Source organism: Bombina bombina, chromosome 5, assembly GCF_027579735.1.
Source record: "Bombina bombina isolate aBomBom1 chromosome 5, aBomBom1.pri, whole genome shotgun sequence".
NCBI classification, from domain to species: Eukaryota; Metazoa; Chordata; class Amphibia; order Anura; family Bombinatoridae; genus Bombina; species Bombina bombina.
Window position 1 is genome coordinate 916,386,521 of NC_069503.1, and position 23,629 is coordinate 916,410,149.

Consider the following 23,629-nt stretch of genomic DNA (forward strand, 5'->3'; position numbering starts at 1 on the left):
CCATATTTATGGTCAATAAGACTCTAAATCCAGCCTAATCACACAATTAATAAAAATTACCACAACATATCCACTGTTACCAGATTAATGTAACCAAACATTTACAAGGAGCAAAAACCTAAATTCACACACAAAAAAAGAAATTCTTCTTTACCAAAATTAAGAGAAAGGTGTCAGTTCATACTCTTTTTATATATTTTGGATAGTATCCAATTTGTAGATAATTGAGCTTCCGTATTATAAAATTCTTCATCCTGCAATTTACATTTTTCTGAGTCCCTGAATCTCAGTTAATTGTCTTGATGTCCCTTCTTGGGAATGTGTGCTAATACTTGTAAGTGACTGGTTATTGTGAATTGCCTATTTATTTTGGCTAATTTTCACCTTAACCTTTTTGTCTATATATATATATATATTTACCTTTATATGAATTGAAAATAAAATTGCTGCTAATTATATTAAGGCATTGAGCACCACTTAAAGGGATAGTAAAGTCCAAATTAAACTTTCATAATTCAGACAACTTTCTAATTTACTTCTATCCTCAAATTTGCTTTGTTCTTTTGGTATTCTTAGTTGAAAGCTAAACCTAGATTGGCACATATGCTAATTTCTTAGCCCTTGAAGGCCGCCTCTTCTAAATGCATTTGACATTTTTTCACAGCTAGAAGGCATTAGTTAATGTATTTCATATAAATAACATTGTGCTTATGCATGTGGAGTTATTTAAGAGTCAGGACTAATTGCCTGAAATGCAAGTCTGTCAAAAGATCTGAGTTAAGGAGGCAGTCAACAGAAGCTTAGATACAAGGTAATTAAAGAGGTAAACAGTATATTAATATAACAGTGATGGTTATACAAAAATGGGGAATGGTAGATACAGGAATTATCTATCTTGTTTTTTGTATGGGAGGATATCATGTTTTATTTTACTTTCAATAAAAATGGTTAAAAAATTCTGGACCCTCGAAAAAAATCAGCCATCACTAGCTGTTTACACACATTTTTCTAATCCTTACATTAAAGAGACAGTCAACTCCAAAATTGTTATTGTTAATATACTTTTAACCTCTGTGATTAACTTGTATCTAAGCCTCTTTTGACAGCCCCCTGATCACATGACTATTTATTTATTATCTATTGACTTGCATTTTAGCCAATTAGTGCAGTGTCCTTTGCAGCCCACGGGAGAGAGCACAATGTTATCTATATGGCCCCCATGGATTAGCAGGCTCTTGTGAAAAGTTAATAAAAAACATGTGATAGAGGTTTAAATGTTATAAAGTATATTAATGTAACAATGTTGGTTGTGAAAAGCTGGGGAATGGGTAGTAAATGTGTTACCTATCTTTTAAAACAATACAATTTTTGGTGTTGACTGTTCCTTTAACTTAATCTGGATATGACAAAATAATTCAACTCTCAACAGATGACACTTAAAAGGACATACAACCCATGTTTACTTCTATTTTCATAATCTCTTTGTTCTCATGGTTTTCTTTGTTGAAAAGATACCTAGGTAAGTAGTATGCAGATGTCTGGAGCACTAAATGGCAGGACAAAGTGCTCTTGCAAATATATAACATTCTTCCAAAAACTGATGCTATATGGTGCTGCTCCTGAGCATACCACCTTGCTTTTTAACAAGGATACCAAGAGAAAGAAGAAAATTTGATGATATGAGTAAACAAGAAAATTGTTTAAAATTGCATGCTCTATCTGAATCATGAAAGAAAAAGAAATAGGTTTTATGTCCCTTAAAACACTTAAAAAATCACTATTTCCTAAGGTGATCTAATGTAAATTCACCACATACCAAATAGACAACAGTGTTCAAACTTGATAAAAAGTATAATATACTGAGCTTTAAAATGAAAACAAAGATTACGCCTCACTGTTAAAAATATAAAGTCTTGAAAGGATTCATTGTTGCATTGCCACACAATAAATATGTCATCTATATAACCAAACCATTTTAAACAATGTTCTTGGCATTATACACATGATTATCTTCAATGACATTAATTTTTAAGCAAACATATGTCAGGGAACTTTTGAGCATAATTAAAGTACCACTGCCTAATATGTTTAAATGTATTTTTTTCCAGGTAACCAATAATATTTATTTTTTTATAAGGTACTCAACTGACACACATCATTTTATGTCAGTTTATAACTAACATTTTTAAACCTACAAACATTTTCTTGAAATCATAAATGAGCCCTGCAATGGTCATTTGTATGTTGTATACAAGGTTCACATTTTAAATATGTTTAAACTACATTTAATACCATTTCTGATTTTAGGTGCGTGATTGCACTATTTTTGATGCTTTGTGACATTTGACAAAGGCACGGTTTGGTGCAGAAACGTTATGTCTCTCACTTTTAATATGGATTAATAAAGTTTATACTTTTAGTTACAAAGTCCAGTGAGTGCATGCATTTTTGGATGACTTGGATGTTTTACAGCAGTGCACCGTGGCATTTCTACCACTGGTAAGATTGTGATGTCCTGTTTGGATCTTTTATTTATATAAAATATATATAAAAAGATCCAAGTTTAACCTTCAATATTAGATGCACCTATTAATGTCACCACAACCCATGTATAAACCTACAGCTTAAGTTTAAATATTGGTGACACCAACAATAACTAATACCACAATCTATAAATATTTATAGCGCTATATTGGCCACCTATACATGCGCGGGGGGGGGGGTCTGATTATATTAGAAGCACACCAGCACTAATATAAAGAAATTACTTTAAATGTCAGTTTCCATCAGACCACCATTAACCATACTGTGCCTAATACCAAGCTCCTGCAAAATCAATTCACTGAAATTATGCACAGTGCAAATGCCCTGTGGCATTTACACCCCTATGGTCTCATACCTTGAGGCATTCTTCATTCCTGTGGTTCAACCATCCAATCAAAAGTCACATACTCCACACTTTAAACACCAGTATCATTCTTCCACAACTCCTGTTGATTGCTCTTAATACCCAACCGAACATGAACCAAAAAATGCAGCCACACGGGACCCGCTTCCACATTAGCTAGAAATTCAAAGTTAAATCCACTAATTATAGATTTCTGTCATCTTGAAAAAGTATTTCCTCAGCAGACATCTTAAACCTAAAAAACAAACTTTTTAGTCTTAACTAAAAAACCTTGAACCTGTTATGTTTGGTTTCTAGTAATGTAAATAAGGTTGGTACTAGATGTTCTTACAAGGATGCTGTCAAAGTGTTAAGGGGAATTGAACCAAGAAAACAGAGTCCATGCCATGTCATTATACATTACCTATGCATGGGAAGGGAGAACAAAGGATCACAGAGTTAGAATTTATTAATGGAGAGAATATTAACAAAGGAATTTCCCTGCTTCTTAAAATTCAAGATCGATTTTGATTTTGCCTTTAAACAAAGGCCAAAGTGAGGGAGCAAAATCAAAATGACGTCATCAGAAAATGGGGGCTATAATATGCACCCATTTTCTTTAGCAGACACCAGACTCTGACGTGCTAGAGCATTGTATTGCCATTTTATTTTAACTGTGTTTAAAGGGACTTTCTAATGGAAAAATCACATTTAGGACATGCCATTTTTTTGATTGGTGGACCTATTTAACTAGGTTCCCCAGGATTGGCGTAGAGCTGATGTGGTGCCACTCTTCAAAAAGGGAAGCAGGGATGATCCAGGAAGCTATAGACCAGTTAGTCTGACATAAATAGTGGGGAAGATATTTGAAGGGATTATATTGATGAGCATATTTGTGTAAACAAGATTATAAGTTCAAATCAGCATGGTTTTATGAGAAATAGATCATGTCAAACTAATCTAATTAGATTCTATGAGGAAGTAAGTAAAAATCTAGATAAACGGGAATCAGTTGATGTGATATACTTAGATTTTGCAAAGGCGTTTGATACAGTGCCACATGAGAGATTAATGCACAAAATTAAGGGACTGGGAATAGCTGAAAATATTAGCTCATGGAAAAATAACTGGTTAAAAGATAGGGAGCAACAAGTACTAATGAATGGATCATACTCAGATTGGACAATGGTAATCAGTGGAGTCCCCCAGGGATCAGTACTGGGCCCTGTTCCTTTCAATATTTTTATAAATGACTTGGAGCAAGGATTAAGTAGTTAAATCTCTAATTTTGCAGATGATAATAAGTTAAGTAAGGTCATTACGTCAGAGCAGGATGAACTTTCGTTACAAAGGGATCTGTAAAAATTAGAAGTATGGGTATGTAAATGGAAAATGAGATTTAATATGGGAAAATGCAAGGTTCTACATTTTGGAAGTAAAAATAAGCAGGCAATTTATTATTTAAATTGGACAAGACTTAGCCTAACAGAGGAAAGGGATTTGGGAGAAGTAATAGATAACAAGCTAAAGATGGTTGCACAATGCAGGGCAGTGGTTTCAAAGGCTAATAAGATACTAGCATGTATTAAAAGAGGAATTGATTCAAGGGAGGAAAGCATAATTCTATATAAATCCCTGGTAAGACTTCAACTTGAATATGGAGTTCAGTTCTGGGGACCGATCACAAAAAAAGATACTGCAGAACTAGAAAAAGTTCAGAGAAGGGCCACAAAGCTAATAAGGAGAATGGAGAATTAAAGCTATGAGGAGAGGCTAGGCAAACTGGGTCTGTTTTCTTTAGAAAAAAGGCGCTTGAGAGGTGACTTGATTACTTTATATAAACATATTCAAAGCCCATATAAAGAGATGGCAGAAGCTCTGTTTATTCCAAGAAAATTGTTTGTGACAAGAGGTCACAATTTAAGGTAGGAGGAAAGGAGATTTTATCTCCTGCAAAAGAAAAGTTTTTTCACTGTAAGAGCAATAAAATTGTGGAACTCATTACCAAAGGAGGTAGTAAATGCTAATACCCTAGATACATTTAAAAATTGTTTGGATACATTTCTGTCTAGAAACAAAATTCAGGGATATGATTGCTTGTATTAAATGGGTCATCTTTTAATGGGATTTTTTAATCTTAAAGGGGCAGTCTAGTGAAAATTAAACTTTCATGATTCAGATAGGGCGTACAATTTTAAACAACTTTCCATTTTACTTTTATCATCAAATTTGCTTTGTTCCCTTGGTGGTATTTTTGAAAAGCTAAACCTAGGTAGGTTCAAACTGATTTCTAAACCATTAAAAACCGCCTCTTAGCTCAGAGCATTTTGAAAGTTTTTCACAGTTAGACAGTACTAGTTCATGTGTGCCATATAGATGGCATTGTGCTCACTCCCGTGAAGTTATTTAGGAGTCTGCATTGAGTGGCTAAACTGCATGTCTGTCAAAAGCACTAAGATAAGGGGCGGTCTGCAGAGGCTTAGATACAAGGTAATCACAGAGGTAAAACATATATTAATATAACAGTGATGGTTATGCAAAACTGGTGAATGGTTAATAAAGGGATTAGCTATCTTTTCAAATAATAAAAATTCTGGTGTAGACTGTTCTTTAACTGGAGCTTTTTGTAAGTATTTTATACTTGTATAGGTTGAACTTGATAGACTTTGGTCTTTTTTCAACCTCATCTACTATGTTACTATGTTACTAGGTGCTAAACCCACACAAAGGGGTAAAATAAATAGGAAAGTCCAGCTCCAGAACTGCAAACCTTGAAGCTATTATTATGATCATTTACTTGTGGAGTGCCAACAGATTCTGCAGCTTCAAAAACATAGATATGATTATCAAAGGTCGTATTTGTAAGAAGCAAATGGGTAGATAGCCCTGGTGTAGATTACCTTAAATGATGGCAATCTCAGGCTTACAAGGAACACAGCCAGTGATTGATGGGGTCATGTAACTGCCACAAATGATTGGCTCACCAGCTGTGTACTGCTCTGGAGTTACAAGGCTTAGAGCTATTAAGCTGCAAACATTGAAACTATCAAACAAGGCACAGACACTGATTGGTGGATGACTAACTGCCATTCCTGATTGGCTCACCAGCCATGTTCTGCAAAGGAGTTGCATCACTTACTTAGATTACAAGTGGAGCGCTTATTAATCGTGCACCCGTAATTGGGCAAATTCACCCGTTTATGGGAGTGTGATAAATAAATAGCCATTAAAAGGTCAGACCTCTGGTTAATTTTAAAAACAAGTGCCCCAATTGGCCCCAAACTTTACTGTAAGGTTCTGTTTAAATAATAAAAAAAAATAGTAGCTTTTATTTTTAATTATTTTTTTTGCATTAAGCAGTTTTATGGAGTTAAATGTAGCAGGTGTGGGGTGTATAATAAAACAGCACTGAAAAGTGCCTTTACATTGCAGTCTATGGGAACTGTGTGTTCTGTGTAAATATATATGTATATGCTTACATACATATAAATATATTTATGTGTTAATATGTATATAAACACATAAATATATATTTTCATATACATATATATTTCAATTTGCTGCCCATTGTTGCGCGACTTACCCCTTTCGCTGTGCTAGGTTCTGTGCATTATGAGTCAGTAAAAAAATATTGTTAAAGCGTGTGAAGTGGGAACAGTACCTGGAATGCAAACGTATCTTTATTTTTATTAGTATTATTATATTATAACGCTTCAATAACCCATGTGCAAATTTTTCTCTGACAACACATAAAAAATAATTTAAAAGCCAAATCAGATGTATTTGAATAGAATGATTCCCCTAGCAGATGCTTAGAATCAAACAAGTTAATAGGTATGTACTCTTTTTTTTTTTAAATGATTGCTAAGCTCTGATTTAGCCTTTTACTTACCTTGTATTGTTAATTGCCAAAGCTGCAATGTTTACATGCACTGAAAGTATCCGCAGATATAAACTACCTAATTTATAATTGATGTAAATGGGTATTATTATGTCAATTAAGCAGCTGTGTCCGCCACCTTCTCAGTAAACAGAAACGTGTGATAAACTGAGTTTGCTGTTACTACGTTTGATGCTGATAAAAATAAATAAATTACCTAGGTAGACCAGGCTGTCCAACTGTTCTCTAGTGATATGGATGTCATATTCAGGCCCCTTCTTTTGACCTGTTGACTGTAGCAAATGGTCAATTTCGTCACGCACTGCTGCAAGTGCTTCTGGGTGCCTTACAAGATAATACATGGCCCAGAATGTAGCCGGAATTGTGTTCCCCACAGAGGCCCAAAGGAAGGCAAAATGATGTGCTGAGGAGAAAATAAGTGAAAAGGAAGATTAATAGCATTTATTACACTGATTAGATTTGCAGTGAGCTAATTAAAAGATGTTAGGACACAGACCCAGCCAAGGATCAGTGAATGCTAATGAGGACCAATAGGCTTCTGAAGTCTAATTTTCTGCTTAATGAGAATAGTTTAAAATGTAATGTCAGTGGGAGGGGGGAGGATGTAGTAAGGGGAGTATATGCAGCGCAGTTATAATCTCTTTCTCATTATCACTATTAAGTATCATGTTTTACCACCTCAGCAAAAAAAAAAAAAAATCAATTATTATAGTCGGTTGTTTGAGAGTAAAACATTTTATCATTAGCCAATTAAAAGAAGCATAAAAATTTCAAGGTCGCAATTTAATTTTTTTTTTATTTCAAAGGTCTATAGTAAATTATTTCGTCTAAAGCAAGAAATGATTTGCAAGTCTCCTACCTGCCCTATCGTAGTCCTGGAGTTCATACTGTTCAAGCACATTGTTTCTGGTTTGGACAACTTCTGACACTTCCAATCTCTTTTCCATTTTATTACGGAAAAAAATATGTATCAGTTCTTCCCGAATCTTCTTAGTAGCTCCTAGCAACGCAATTGGTATATTTATGACAAGATAGGGGAACTTGGCATCAAACTTTGTAAATTTTTCTCTGATTTCGCTAATAACTTTGCGACCATCTGCAACAGGATCTCTTCCATAGAGTGTCATAAAACTGGCTTCAAACATAATACAGCAGCAGAACTGGTACATTTTTTCTATTTTCCAATCTGTTGCTTGTAAGAATTTCAATTTGAATACATGTTGGAGGTTTCCCATCATGCTGTCAGTGAGTTTGTCCAATGCCCTACCCTGCAGGATTTTGTATATTCTGTGCAGATTATCATTTAGCTGAGGGAACTTTGCTTCTGTCAGGCGTGGGTAGTCAAATGTTCTGGATGCCATTTCATCAGCAAACTCATGAAAGTCAAGTTGCTTGCCATGTCTAATGACATTCTGGAACTGGGAAGGGTCCATGATAAAAGTAATATATCTGCCTGTGTGAAAGAAAACATATAACGAGTGTCATTTTTCTGACATTATTACCTTAATCAATACAAAACAGCCCAATACAGCTAATAATTACACAGCAAATGATATATTTCATTCAAAAGATTCATAACTATGGTAATTAAAAATGAATCACACTAACAATAGATAATTCTAAACAATCTGTTCTGTGCATTTCAGTTTCTGGTATAAAAAAACTCAGACCCTTTTTAAGCTTCACTAATCCGTATATATTATAATAATGTGATGTTTTATGGTACATTTGATTGCATCCACTAAAAAGACAATACATGAAATTACACAGTTGTCCTGCAATATACTAGTAACGAATAACAGCACCATTGCTCTCTATTTTGCAGGATTATCCTGGTTTATCACTTCTGTCTCCCTGTCCCACCCTACCCTACTTATATCACACCTATGCCTTGTTCAAAAATGCCCAACTACTTGTCATGCTTCAGAATGAGGAAAAAAAAGGTTTTATTTCACTAAAGACATTTTTGTTCAGGGAAGCCTATCACCCGACTCATTAACAAACTAACTTCACTTACCCAACAGTTGTCCTCATCTATCTCCTCACTAATTTCATTCTCACCTTTGCAGTCCGCACCTCCTGTTTCCCATCCTCCCACCCCTCTAGATTGTAAGTTCCCACGGGAATAGGGCCTTCAATTCCCCCTGTATTTGTCTGTAAAATTTTGTCTCTTATTGTATTGTTTCTCCATTGCATTTTTATCCTTGCACCCATGGGCAGCGCTGAGGAATCTGTTGGCACTTTACAAATAAATAATAATAATAAAACTAAGACCCTTTTACATACACACCATGGACACAAACACAGGGATATTATGCTAAAAATGTCTTTCTTAAATTTTGACAGGGTAAGAATATTTTAGTATGTAAACAATTACATTAAAGGTGTTTAAATTATAAAAATAATAATAATAAGGATATAAGCTAATAAGGAAAACTCCTTCAGTTACATTAGTGGACAGCGATAAACTCCACAAACATTAGAAGAAGAAAAAAGATTGTTAGTGAAGAAACACTCACACTGTATATGTATATATATATATATATATATGAAGCACACTCACACTTTCAGTTCAACTACCAGAGTGCTTGCTCAATCATGCAAGTCCAGCAAGTGATAGATATATGCACTCCAAAAAGTGATATCTATCAATCATCTATCTATCTATCTATCTATCTATCTATCTATCTATAATCAATAGTCTAACTATCCCCCTCTTTTAGATGAAAAAAAAATGCTTTTTAAACTTTAGAACCTTTCAGTGTAAGCTTCGATATAGAACTATTTAAAAAAAAAAAGAGCTGTTCTGACTGCATGAACTACAATCATATTAGACATTTCAGATCATATTGCATTAAAACATTAATTTGAATTTATTCTGAAAACCTCTATTTTTGCCATATAACAAATTAATTAATAAATAAATCCATTCTACTTCCCAGATAGAAATTCTAAATCCTGCCTTTCTGAAATTGTACAAATGAGGTTACATTCAAAGCTAGAGCTACCTGCAAATTCTTAGAACTCTTTGGCTGGACACTGGCCAAAGTGCCCAGAATAATTTACAGCAAAATAAATCTTTTAAAAATGAAGTAATGCCCCAAATCCTGCCCTGATTTGCAACAAGTTTGTGGGAGGCTGTTGATTCCTGATTGGCCAGCTGCCCTGTGCATAATGGCCTTGAAACATGCACTGTCCCTTTAAGGTTTCTTAATTACTTGTGGATTCAGCTGCCTTTAAAAGGAGGTAGGGTTTCCTTTCCAAATTGCTTGGAAATTTGTTTGCAACAGATCCTGTCTGTTTGCTTGTGTTAACTGAAGCCATTTAAAACTACCTATTTGATTATTAATCTACTTCAGTTGCTCACTTTGTATTTACTTTTATTTTGTGAAAGTTTCCTTCTTTGCATTTCCAGCTTCTACTTCTTCAGCTGGATTACACTGACCGTTGTTTAAGATTCCTTCTGAGAGAAGTGTACTGCAGCTGACATCACAGCCTCATTCCTGAACAGGAGCAGTTCTGCCTGAGAGATCTCTTTGTTCCAGTTTGTTTACACAGGCCCTGCTGTGCTGCATACTTACCTCTGTTACCGTTTTCAGTTCCATCAGATTCAGACCTCTCTTAACAAACTGAATTACTTTCCAAGCACAGATTGCAATCTAACCAAGTAAGCACTAACATACTGTAACACTTGTTTCTTTGGGAATGTATTTTGTATCTATTCAATGTTCTAATTCTTTCCTGTTCCTTTTGAAATATATTTACCTAAGTGAACTGCAGTAACGAAATTCTCCTGAACTTACTCTTACTAACTTTATACTTTCCGGATGTATTTGAGAGACTCTTAGCTCAGAATTTAAACTATTCTTGCTGTATCATTTTAAGTATCCTGTTAACCGGTTTTAGTTCTAAGAGCTTATGTTTACATATCAGTAAAAACTTTAACCTAGGGAAATAAGAGACTATTTAGGTTGGTTGACTGTATAAAGAAGTGCAACCTGTAGTAAGCAACAATTAAAAGATAATAATCTGTTGCACTACAGATGCTACAAATTGTAAGAAATGTATTAAAATTTGCTGCTAACCTTTCTACAAATAGATCCATACCCAGTATCCTGACACATGAGTTCCATTGCTGGAGAAAATAAGCCTGAAATGGGTGCATCCGTCATCTTGCCTACTTAACAAGTGGATTACTGATACCATGTGACCCAATGTCTTCATCTACATCCTTGCAGAGGTTCGCCTGTGTCACTGCAGACTCTTGATAAAGGCCAGAAGGGTTGAGTCCTCTTTGAATGTAGGGAAACTGTTTGGCATTGGCAATGTTAAATTTGGCTCTGGACAAGTCTTACAAGTTTTGTTGTAACCACAAATTCTGCATTCAATTGAAGCATCTCAGTTGCTGCAACATCAGAAAGTAATTAGTCTCAAGTAAATTATATAAAATCTTGAGCGTCAGGAAATCTATAAATTAATTGCATAACCTTAAAAGACCAACTTTCTGTGGCTTTAATAAAAGCAAAAACATTCCATTCCATTTTTTTCTCTATTCTATCTTTAAAATAATCAACGGGAAAAATAATTTTGTTTTCCAGTCTAGTAAAAGCAGCAATAGCTTTGAGAGTGTTTGAAAAAGGAATATGCAGAGGATTCAAAATTTTGAAGGCATATAAAGATTTTCACAGATAACTGCTTTTCCTTTTTAGAAAAAAAGATTCATTTACATTTCTTTAATTGCATCAGATACTGAAAAAACTTCAGAAACATCTGACTTAGGGGCTGATATTCAAAACCTCTCCACTCAGGTGAGATATTCTAAAATGTTACTCCAGCACTGCAAGATCCCTAGTGAAATTTTCAAAAGGCAGATTTTGCTATACTTCTCCAACGGGCATTCCCTGCATTTCTATATGTGAAAAAGACAAGCCTAGGGCAATATAGCACTGCATAACATAAGATTTCTGCTGCATTTATACTTTGTGCTTTGTATTTTATATAATTTTACACTTCAGATTTAAGTTTATTACATTTAAACTGTGCACTTTCTATTTTGTATTTTATTTTGTATACATCAGTGTATTTAGGATTGTGATTTTACAAATTCTGATTATGCTTTCACAGTTTCTGTGTAAGTTTAACAAATTTGTCCCATACTTTGTATATGTACGTGTATCTTTTACAAATTACATTGTACTTTGCATTTCTTCTTTTTAAATTGAAACTGAAAGTTGGAGCTTCATTACTTTCTATGGGCCAGATAATAAAAAAATCTCTAGTTTGGAGATGAATTATAGAGCAGACTTCACAGTGGATGAACTCAATGAATTTTATAAGAAAAGGGGAGGATCTTGGAAGTCACAGAGATGAGAGATGCCTTCCATTGAAAATAATTAAGCTATTTAACACAGGAGAGAGAAGGTAACTGGAGGACACATGGGGCTGATATAAAGTCTCAGTTTGCATGAATGACAAATTAAACTGAAATGTTTTTACTACAATTTAACTTGCTTTTTTTCCATATTTTAGTATATATTACATCTGTTAGTTAAAATAAGCATATTGTAAATTTTGAGCAAACTTCACTTGCATACTGTTGGCTACATAAATTCGTGAGACCAGCTTGTGTAAACTGCACACAAAATTTGAGAGAGCTTCAGTCATATCCTAGGAACGCCCCTGTTCAGCTCAGGGAACTGCCAGGTCCCTCCAACTTTCTGAAACTGTCAGTTTTAGTTTACAATGCAGCAAATACAAAGTGCAATGTAATTTGTATAAGCTACACAGAGATATACAAAGTATGATCATAATTTGTTAAAGTAACACAAACTTTCAAAACATAATCAGAATTTGTAAAATCACTGCTAGAGTTAAATGTGAAAATATTAAAATATAAATGAGAAAGTGAAAAGCTTAAATGCAATAATACTGAAAGGACGCAATCTAAAAGGTAAATTGATATAAAATACAAAGCACAAAATGTAAGTATAACAAAACTCTCACAACATGCAATGCTATATTGCACTGGTCTTGTCTCTCCTTCACATACAGAAATTAGAGAGATCTCACAGTGCTGGAGAGTTCTGCCCTTTTTCTTTTGAATGTTCTGTGAAGTCTGAACTGCAATTTCTCTCCAAACTGGAGAATTCTTTGAATATCAGGGCCTTAGACTTAAACCAGTCTGAGGTGTTAGCTTCTGGTTAACCTTGAATACAAAGGGTCTCTTTAATTGATTTAATAAAATTTGAAAGTGACTCTGATTGATTTGCAGCAGTAATTTCAGCTTCATCAGAAACAAATTCTCAATCACACCCAGAGCTATGCGAGTCAAAACAAACAACTTGTTCCCCAGAAACAGTGGTATTAGAGAAGCTACCACCATAAATTTGGGTAATACAGACTTTAAATACTGTTTTGTCTTGCAAACAGAGTCTATGGGGTCTATTTATGTAGGAGTGTACAGACATGATCCACTATAGCGAATCATGTCCGCCGGACATCGATAAATGCCAACCGCATACTCTGTCGGCATTTATCATTGCACCAGCAGTTCTTGTGAACTGCTGGTGCAATACCACCCCCTGCAGATTCTCGGCCAATCGGCCGTTAGCAGGGGGTGTCAATCAACCTGATCGTATTCGATCGGGCTGATTGCTGTCCGCCTCCTCAGAGGTGGCAGACGAGTTAGGGAGCAGCAGTCTTAGGACCGCTGCTTCTTAACTTCCGCTTCAGTCGGAACTGAAGCAGAGAGGGTCGGAAGCAGCATCCGCAATAGACCCCTATCACATAAGGCACATGTTGGAACAGTTTTGGGCTCAGAGCAGAAAAACATATAGGCCTAAATGACGAGTGGAGTGTAATATTGGTCTTTTGTGATCGTGATATTTGTGCTCCACTCAGTAATACCAGTGCACGTAAATGTGCTAGGGTGAGTTTGCATTGCCTGGAAGCCTTATGCTCACAAGAGAGATCTTCCATAGGCTCCAATAGAAGTCTCGTTTTCATGCCATAAGACACGGCAAAGTAACTATCGCAGCGCAGGGGGAGAATCGCGCAGCAAAATAAAAATATATATGTATATGAATATATACATGTAAATTTGTGTGTTTATATGTGTATATACAAATATTAACACAGAAATATATATGTATATACGCATATACATATATATTTACAGTAAAAACACAGTCCCCCCCCCATTCACATCTATGATTCACGTCTATGCAAACTAGCACAATTAAACTTTTATGATATGAATCAGTAAGTGAAAAAAAGAAATATAAAATGTAACTTTTATTATGTGCCTAAATTAAAATTGAGACAGCAGAAATATAAACAAAGTATTTGCTGCCCTGCTGATTATTGGATATAGTTATACCCTCTATCTCATTGTAGATCATTCTTATAAGCACTCTGCAATAGAGTTATTCGTATCACTGTTGCTTCAATCATCTTAAATATCTGTTTAGTTGTGTTTTTTTTCTCCTTGCTGCAATTGAATTATTTGTTACACTATAAAAGCAGCTTAATTTAGCTTAGATAATTGTTAAATTGTGAACACTAGTTTAGAAGAATTTTTTCTTTGTTCCTAAGTAAAGTATCAGGAGTTAACTTGCCATAGAACAAGCTACTGAGCTGTTTGTTCCTGGTAGATCGCTTCTCTTTCTGTATGCATCTGTATTATGACCCAGGGGAAGTCTCCCTAAGTGTGATGGGGGAGACCAGACGTGGACTCCTTGCCCAATATGCTTAGCGGAATATGGCTGCACCTCACTGATGAGACCCAGAAAGGACGGGAAAAAACCCTCCCCTATTGGACCACATCAACAGTGAAAGACACTGTGAAGGGTAACGGGACAAGACACCAAAGGTCACCTAGACCAGAAGGCTGGAAGGAAAGGCTCAACTCCGTCCTCCAGGACCCTTGGACCCCTATGATCCAGCATCCCGCGCCCATCCAAAAGAACCTAAGACAGGTCCTGCCTGTCCTCCGGTATAGACGGACCTGCTCTGCCTGGACCAGAAGAGCTCCTTCTCTGAAGTAGAAGGAACAAACAGACCTGACTATTACCCAAAAGTTGTCCTATTTTGTATTTTATTTTGTATACATCAGTGTATTTAGGATTGTGATTTTACAAATTCTGATTATGCTTTCACAGTTTCTGTGTAAGTTTAACAAATTTGTCCCATACTTTGTATATGTACGTGTATCTTTTACAAATTACATTGTACTTTGCATTTCTTCTTTTTAAATTGAAACTGAAAACTGTCAGTTGGAGCTTCATTACTTTCTATGGGCCAGATAATAAAAAAATCTCTAGTTTGGAGATGAATTATAGAGCAGACTTCACAGTGGATGAACTGAATGAATTTTATAAGAAAAGGGGAGGATCTTGGAAGTCACAGAGATGAGAGATGCCTTCCATTGAAAATAATTAAGCTATTTAACACAGGAGAGAGAAGGTAACTGGAGGACACATGGGGCTGATATAAAGTCTCAGTTTGCATGAATGACAAATTAAACTGAAATGTTTTTACTACAATTTAACTTGCTTTTTTCCATATTTTAGTATATATTACATCTGTTAGTTAAAATAAGCATATTGTAAATTTTGAGCAAACTTCACTTGCATACTGTTGGCTACATAAATTCGTGAGACCAGCTTGTGTAAACTGCACACAAAATTTGAGAGAGCTTCAGTCATATCCTAGGAACGCCCCTGTTCAGCTCAGGGAACTGCCAGGTCCCTCCAACTTTCTGAAACTGTCAGTTTTAGTTTACAATGCAGCAAATACAAAATGCAATGTAATTTGTATAAGCTACACAGAGATATACAAAGTATGATCATAATTTGTTAAAGTAACACAAACTTTCAAAACATAATCAGAATTTGTAAAATCACTGCTAGAGTTAAATGTGAAAATATTAAAATATAAATGAGAAAGTGAAAAGCTTAAATGCAATAATACTGAAAGGACGCAATCTAAAAGGTAAATTGATATAAAATACAAAGCACAAAATGTAAGTATAACAAAACTCTCACAACATGCAATGCTATATTGCACTGGTCTTGTCTCTCCTTCACATACAGAAATTAGAGAGATCTCACAGTGCTGGAGAGTTCTGCCCTTTTTCTTTTGAATGTTCTGTGAAGTCTGAACTGCAATTTCTCTCCAAACTGGAGAATTCTTTGAATATCAGGGCCTTAGACTTAAACCAGTCTGAGGAGTTAGCTTCTGGTTAACCTTGAATACAAAGGGTCTCTTTAATTGATTTAATAAAATTTGAAAGTGACTCTGATTGATATGCAGCAGTAATTTCAGCTTCATCAGAAACAAATTCTCAATCACACCCAGAGCTATGTGAGTCAAAACAAACAACTTGTTCCCCAGAAACAGTGGTATTAGAGAAGCTACCACCATAAATTTGGGTAATACAGACTTTAAATACTGTTTTGTCTTGCAAACAGAGTCTATGGGGTCTATTTATGTAGGAGTGTACAGACATGATCCACTATAGCGAATCATGTCCGCCGGACATCGATAAATGTCAACCGCATACTCTGTCGGCATTTATCATTGCACCAGCAGTTCTTGTGAACTGCTGGTGCAATACCACCCCCTGCAGATTCTCGGCCAATCGGCCGTTAGCAGGGGGTGTCGTCAATCAACCTGATCGTATTCGATCGTGCTGATTGCTGTCCGCCTCCTCAGAGGTGGCAGACGAGTTAGGGAGCAGAAGTCTTAGGACCGCTGCTTCTTAACTTCTGCTTCAGTCGGAACTGAAGCAGAGAGGGTCGGAAGCAGCATCCGCAATAGACCCCTATCACATAAGGCACATGTTGGAACAGTTTTGGGCTCAGAGCAGAAAAACATACAGGCCTAAATGACGAGTGGAGCGTAATATTGGTCTTTTGTGATCGTGATATTTGTGCTCCACTCAGTAATACCAGTGCACGTAAATGTGCTAGGGTGAGTTTGCATTGCCTGGAAGCCTTATGCTCACAAGAGAGATCTTCCATAGGCTCCAATAGAAGTCTCGTTTTCATGCCATAAGACACGGCAAAGTAACTATCGCAGCGCAGGGGGAGAATCGCGCAGCAAAATAAAAATATATATGTATATGAATATATACATGTAAATTTGTGTGTTTATATGTGTATATACAAATATTAACACAGAAATATATATGTATATACGCATATACATATATATTTACAGTAAAAACACAGTCCCCCCCATTCACATCTATGATTCACGTCTATGCAAACTAGCACGATTAAACTTTTATGATATGAATCAGTAAGTGAAAAAAAGAAATATAAAATGTAACTTTTATTATGTGCCTAAATTAAAATTGAGACAGCAGAAATATAAACAAAGTATTTGCTGCCCTGCTGATTATTGGATATAGTTATACCCTCTATCTCATTGTAGATCATTCTTATAAGCACTCTGCAATAGAGTTATTCGTATCACTGTTGCTTCAATCATCTTAAATATCTGTTTAGTTGTGTTTTTTTTCTCCTTGCTGCAATTGAATTATTTGTTACACTATAAAAGCAGCTTAATTTAGCTTAGATAATTGTTAAATTGTGAACACTAGTTTAGAAGAATTTTTTCTTTGTTCCTAAGTAAAGTATCAGGAGTTAACTTGCCATAGAACAAGCTACTGAGCTGTTTGTTCCTGGTAGATAGCTTCTCTTTCTGTATGCATCTGTATTATGACCCAGGGGAAGTCTCCCTAAGTGTGATGGGGGAGACCAGACGTGGACTCCTTGCCCAATATGCTTAGCGGAATATGGCTGCACCTCACTGATGAGACCCAGAAAGGACGGGAAAAAACCCTCCCCTATTGGACCACATCAACAGTGAAAGACACTGTGAAGGGTAACGGGACAAGACACCAAAGGTCACCTAGACCAGAAGGCTGGAAGGAAAGGCTCAACTCCGTCCTCTTGGACCCCTATGATCCAGCATCCCGCGCCCATCCAAAAGAACCTAAGACAGGTCCTGCTTGTCCTCCGGTATAGACGGACCTGCTCTGCCTGGACCAGAAGAGCTCCTTCTCTGAAGTAGAAGGAACAAACAGACCTGACTATTACCCAAAAGTTGTCCTGCCCGTCATCAAGGGTACGGCACATCTGTCATAAAAAAACATACAGAAAAGGTAAATTCTTAAGTCCCAGCAGCACTAGGAAACTGAGAATAACAACACAGAAATAAGCTCTGAGGCTTAACTTCAATTCTAGAAATCGAAGGAACATCACACCGATCAAAAAAGCTTTTATTGGAAAACTCGAACATCAAAGTCGATAATATATACAGGGCAGCGGATCCCATAGGAAGAAATGGGAGTCTGACCATAGAGAAAGTTCATGTTCGCTGCTGCCCGACATCCCATTGATTCCTATGGGAGCTGTCTACACCTAACACCCTAACATGTACCCCGAGTCTAAACACCCCTAATCTGTCCCCCCCTACACCGCCGCAACTAAATAAATGTATTACCCCCTAAACCGCCGCTCCCGGAAGCCCACCACCACTCTAATAAACTGATTAACCTCTAAATCTCCGCTCCCGGACCCCGCCGCAGCTATAATATATATGTTAACCCCTGAACCGCCGCTCCTGGACCCTGCCGCCACTATAATAAATATGTTAACCCCTAAACCGCCACTCCCGGACCCAACCGCAACTATAATATATATGTTAACCCCTAAACTGCTGCTCCCGGACCCCGCCGCCACCTACATAATGCCTATTAACCCCTATCCTGCCCCCCTACACCGCCGCGACTATAATAAATTTATTAACCCCTATCCTGCCCCCCCTACAATGCCGCCACTATAATAAAATTATTAACCCCTAAAGCTAAGTCTAACCCTAACCCTAACACCCCCTAACTTAAATATTAATTAAATACATCTAAATATTATAACTCTTATTAACTAAATTAATCCTATTTAAAAATAAATACTTACCTGTAAAATAAACCCTAAGATAGCTACAATATAAATAATAATTATATTGTATCTATTTTAGGATTTATTTTTATTTTACAGGCAAATTTCAATTTATTTTAACTAGGTACAATAGCTATTAAATAGTTAATAACTATTTAATAGCTACCTAGTTAAAATAAAGAGACATTTACCTGTAAAATAAAAACTATCCTAAGTTACAATTACACCTAACACTACACTATCATTAAATAAATTATTCCTATTTAAAACTAAATACTTACCTGTAAAATAAACCCTAAGGCCTAGATTTGGAGTTTGGCGGTAGCCATGAAAACCAGCGTTAGAGGCTCCTAACGCTGGTTTTAGGCTACCGCCGGTATTTGGAGTCATTCAAAAAAGGGTCTAACGCTCACTTTTCAGCCGCGACTTTTCCATACCGCAGATCCCCTTACGTCAATTGCGTATCCTATCTTTTCAATGGGATCTTTCTAACTCCGGTATTTAGAGTCGTGGCTGAAGTGAGCGTTAGAATTCTAACGACAAAACTCCAGCCGCAGAAAAAAGTCAGTAGTTAAGAGCTTTCTGGGCTAACGCCGGTTCATAAAGCTCTTAACTACTGTACTCTAAAGTACACTAACACCCATAAACTACCTATGTACCCCTAAACCGAGCCCCCCCCACATCGCCGCCACTCGATTAAATTTTTTAACCCCTAATCTGCCGACCGCCACCTACGTTATAGTTATGTACCCCTAATCTGCTGCCCCTAACACCGCCGACCCCTATATTATATTTATTAACCCCTAACCTGCCCCCCACAACGTCGCCGCCAGCTACCTACAATAATTAACCCCTAATCTGCCGACCGCCACCTACGTTATACTTATGTACCCCTAATCTGCTGCCCCTAACACCGCAGACCCCTATATTATATTTATTAACCCCTAATCTGCCCCCCTCAACGTCGCCTCCACCTGCCTACACTTATTAACCCCTAATCTGCCGAGCGGACCGCACCGCTACTATAATAAAGTTATTAACCCCTAATCCGCCTCACTCCCGCCTCAATAACCCTATAATAAATAGTATTAACCCCTAATCTGCCCTCCCTAACATCGCCGACACCTAACTTCAATTATTAACCCCTAATCTGCCGACTGGAGCTCACCGCTATTCTAATAAATGTATTAACCCCTAAAGCTAAGTCTAACCCTAACACCCCCCTAAATTAAATATAATTTTAATCTAACGAAATTAATTAACTCTTCTTAAATAAATTATTCCTATTTAAAGCTAAATACTTACCTGTAAAATAAATCCTAATATAGCTACAATATAAATTATAATTATATTATAGCTATTTTAGGATTAATATTTATTTTACAGGTAACTTTGTATTTATTTTAACCAGGTACAATAGCTATTAAATAGTTAAGAACTATTTAATAGCTAAAATAGTTAAAATAATTACAAATTTACCTGTAAAATAAATCCTAACCTAAGTTACAATTAAACCTAACAGTACACTATCAATAAATAAATTAAATAAAATACCTATAATTATCTACAATTAAACCTAACACTACACTATCAATAAATAAATTAAATACAATTCCTACAAATAAATACAATGAAATAAACTAACTAAAGTACAAAAAATAAAAAAGAACTAAGTTACAAAAAATAAAAAAATATTTACAAACATTAGAAAAATATTACAACAATTTTAAACTAATTACACCTACTCTAAGCCCCCTAATAAAATAACAAAGCCCCCCAAAATAAAAAAATGCCCTACCCTATTCTAAATTACTAAAGTTCAAAGCTCTTTTACCTTACCAGCCCTGAACAGGGCCTTTTGCGGGGCATGCCCCAAGAAATTCAGCTCTTTTGCCTGTAAAAAAAAAACATACAATACCCCCCCAACATTACAACCCACCACCCACATACCCCTAATCTAACCCAAACCCCCCTTAAATAAACCTAACACTAAGCCCCTGAAGATCTTCCTACCTTATCTTCACCATACCAGGTTCACCGATCGATCCAGAAGAGCTCCTCCGATGTCCTGATCCAAGCCCAAGCGGTTGGCTGAAGAGGTCCATGATCCGGCTGAAGTCATCATCCAAGCGGGAGCTGAAGAAGTCCATGATCCGGCTGAAGTCTTCATCCAAGCGGGAGCTGAAGAGGTCCATGATCCGGCTGAAGTCTTCTATCAACGGCATCTTCAATCTTCTTTCTTCGGGAGCCATCATCTTCCATCCGACGCGGAACATCCTCTTCTCCCGTTGCCTACTCGCCGAATGACGGTTCCTTTAAATTATGTCATCCAAGATGGTGTCCCTCGAATTCTGATTGGATTGGATCAGCCAATCGGATTGAACTTGATTCTGATTGGCTGATTCCATCAGCCAATCAGAATATTCCTACCTTAATTCCGATTGGCTGATAGAATCCTATCAGCCAATCGGAATTCGAGGGACGCCATCTTGGATGACGTCATTTAAAGGAACCGTCATTAGGCTAGTAGGCGTCGGGAGAAGAGGATGTTCCGCGTCGGATGGAAGATGATGGCTCCCGAAGAAAGAAGATTGAAGATGCCGTTGATAGAAGACTTCAGCCGGATCATGGACCTCTTCAGCTCCCGCTTGGATGAAGACTTCAGCCGGATCATGGACCTCTTCAGCTCCCGCTTGGATGAAGACTTCAGCCGGATCATGGACCTCTTCAGCCCCCCGCTTGGGCTTGGATCAGGACATCGGAGGAGCTCTTCTGGATCGATCGGTGAACCTGGTATGGTGAAGATAAGGTAGGAAGATCTTCAGGGGCTTAGTGTTAGGTTTATTTAAGGGGGGTTTGGGTTAGATTAGGGGTATGTGGGTGATGGGTTGTAATGTTGGGGGGGGGGTATTGTATGTGTTTTTTTTACAGGCAAAAGAGCTGAATTTCTTGGGGCATTCCCCGCAAAGGGCCCTATTCAGGGCTGGTAAGGTAAAAGAGCTTTGAACTTTAGTAATTTAGAATAGGGTAGGGCATTTTTTTATTTTGGGGGGCTTTGTTATTTTATTAGGGGGCTTAGAGTAGGTGTAATTAGTTTAAAATTGTTGTAATATTTTTCTAATGTTTGTAAATATTTTTTTATTTTTTGTAACTTAGTTCTTTTTTATTTTTTGTACTTTAGTTAGTTTATTTCATTGTATTTATTTGTAGGAATTGTATTTAATTTATTTATTGATAGTGTAGTGTTAGGTTTAATTGTAGATAATTATAGGTATTTTATTTAATTTATTTATTGATAGTGTAGTGTTAGGTTTAATTGTAACTTAGGTTACGATTTATTTTACAGGTAAATTTGTAATTATTTTAACTATTTTAGCTATTAAATAGTTCTTAACTATTTAATAGCTATTGTACCTGGTTAAAATAAATACAAAGTTACCTGTAAAATAAATATAAATCCTAAAATAGCTATAATATAAATATAATTTATATTGTAGCTATATTAGGATTTATTTTACAGGTAAGTATTTAGCTTTAAATAGGAATAATTTATTTAATAAGAGTTAATTAATTTCGTTAGATGTAAATTATATTTAACTTAGGGGGGTGTTAGTGTTAGGGTTAGACTTAGCTTTAGGGGTTAATACATTTATTAGAATAGCGGTGAGCTCCAGTCGGCAGATTAGGGGTTAATGTTTGAAGTTAGGTGTCGGCAATGTTAGGGAGGGCAGATTAGGGGTTAATACTATTTATTATAGGGTTAGTGAGGCGGATTAGGGGTTAATAACTTTATAATAATAGCGGTGCGGTCCGCTCGGCAGATTAGGGGTTAATAAGTGTAGGCAGGTGGAGGCGACGTTGTGGGGGGCAGATTAGGGGTTAATAAATATAATATAGGGGTCGGCGGTGTTAGGGGCAGCAGATTAGGGGTACATAGGGATAATGTAAGTAGCGGCGGTTTACGGAGCGGCAGATTAGGGGTTAAAAATAATATACAGGGGTCAGCGATAGCGGGGGCGGCAGAATAGGGGTTAATAAGTGTAAGGTTAGGGGTGTTTAGACTCGGGGTACATGTTAGAGTGTTAGGTGCAGACGTAGGAAGTTTTTCCGCATAGCAAACAATGGGGCTGCGCTAGGAGCTGAACGCGGCTTTTTTGCAGGTGTTAGGTTTTTTTTCAGCTCAAACAGCCCCATTGTTTCCTATGGGGGAATCGTGCACGAGTACGTTTTTGAAGCTGGCCGCTTCCGTAAGCAACTCTGGTATCGAGAGTTGCAGTGGCGTTAAATATGCTGTACGCTCCTTTTTTGGAGCCTAACGCAGCCATTCTGTGGACTCTCAATACCAGAGTTATTTTAAAGGTGCGGCCAGAAAAAAGGCAGCGTTAGCTACGCGGGTCGTTACCGACAAAACTCTAAATCTAGCCGTAAGATAGCTACAATGTAATTAATAATTACATTGTAGCTATTTTAGGATTTATATTTATTTTACAGGTAACTTTGTATTTATTTTAGCTAGTTAGAATAGTTATTAAATAGTTATTAACTATTTAATAACTACCTAGCTAAAAGAAATACAAAATTACCTGTAAAATAAATCCTAACCTAAGTTACAAATAAACCTAACACTACTCTAACCCAAACCCCCCTTAAATAAACCTAACACTACCCCCCTGAAGATCATCCTACCTTTAGCCGTCTTCAGCCAGCTGACCACCGATGGAACAGAAGAAGACATCCGGAGAGGCTGATCGGAACAGCCAATAGAATGCGAGCTCAATCTGATTGGCTGATTGTTTCAGCCAATCCGATTGAACTTCAATCTGATTGGCTGATTTAATCAGCCAATCAGATTTTTCCTACCAATCGGAATTCGAG

General features: G+C 36.6%; 1 protein-coding gene across 1 annotated transcript in view; it reads right to left on the reverse strand.

Annotated features, from left to right (window-relative positions):
- Positions 1-23,629, reverse strand: part of LOC128660961 (cytochrome P450 7B1) — a 484,560-nt gene that overhangs the window by 137,044 nt on the left and 323,887 nt on the right. The window contains exons 3-4 of the mRNA XM_053715075.1: positions 7,648-8,241; positions 6,985-7,191 (exon numbers count right to left, since the gene is read on the reverse strand). Coding sequence (XP_053571050.1) covers positions 6,985-7,191; positions 7,648-8,241 — 801 coding nt within the window. The remainder of the gene's footprint in view (positions 1-6,984; positions 7,192-7,647; positions 8,242-23,629) is intronic.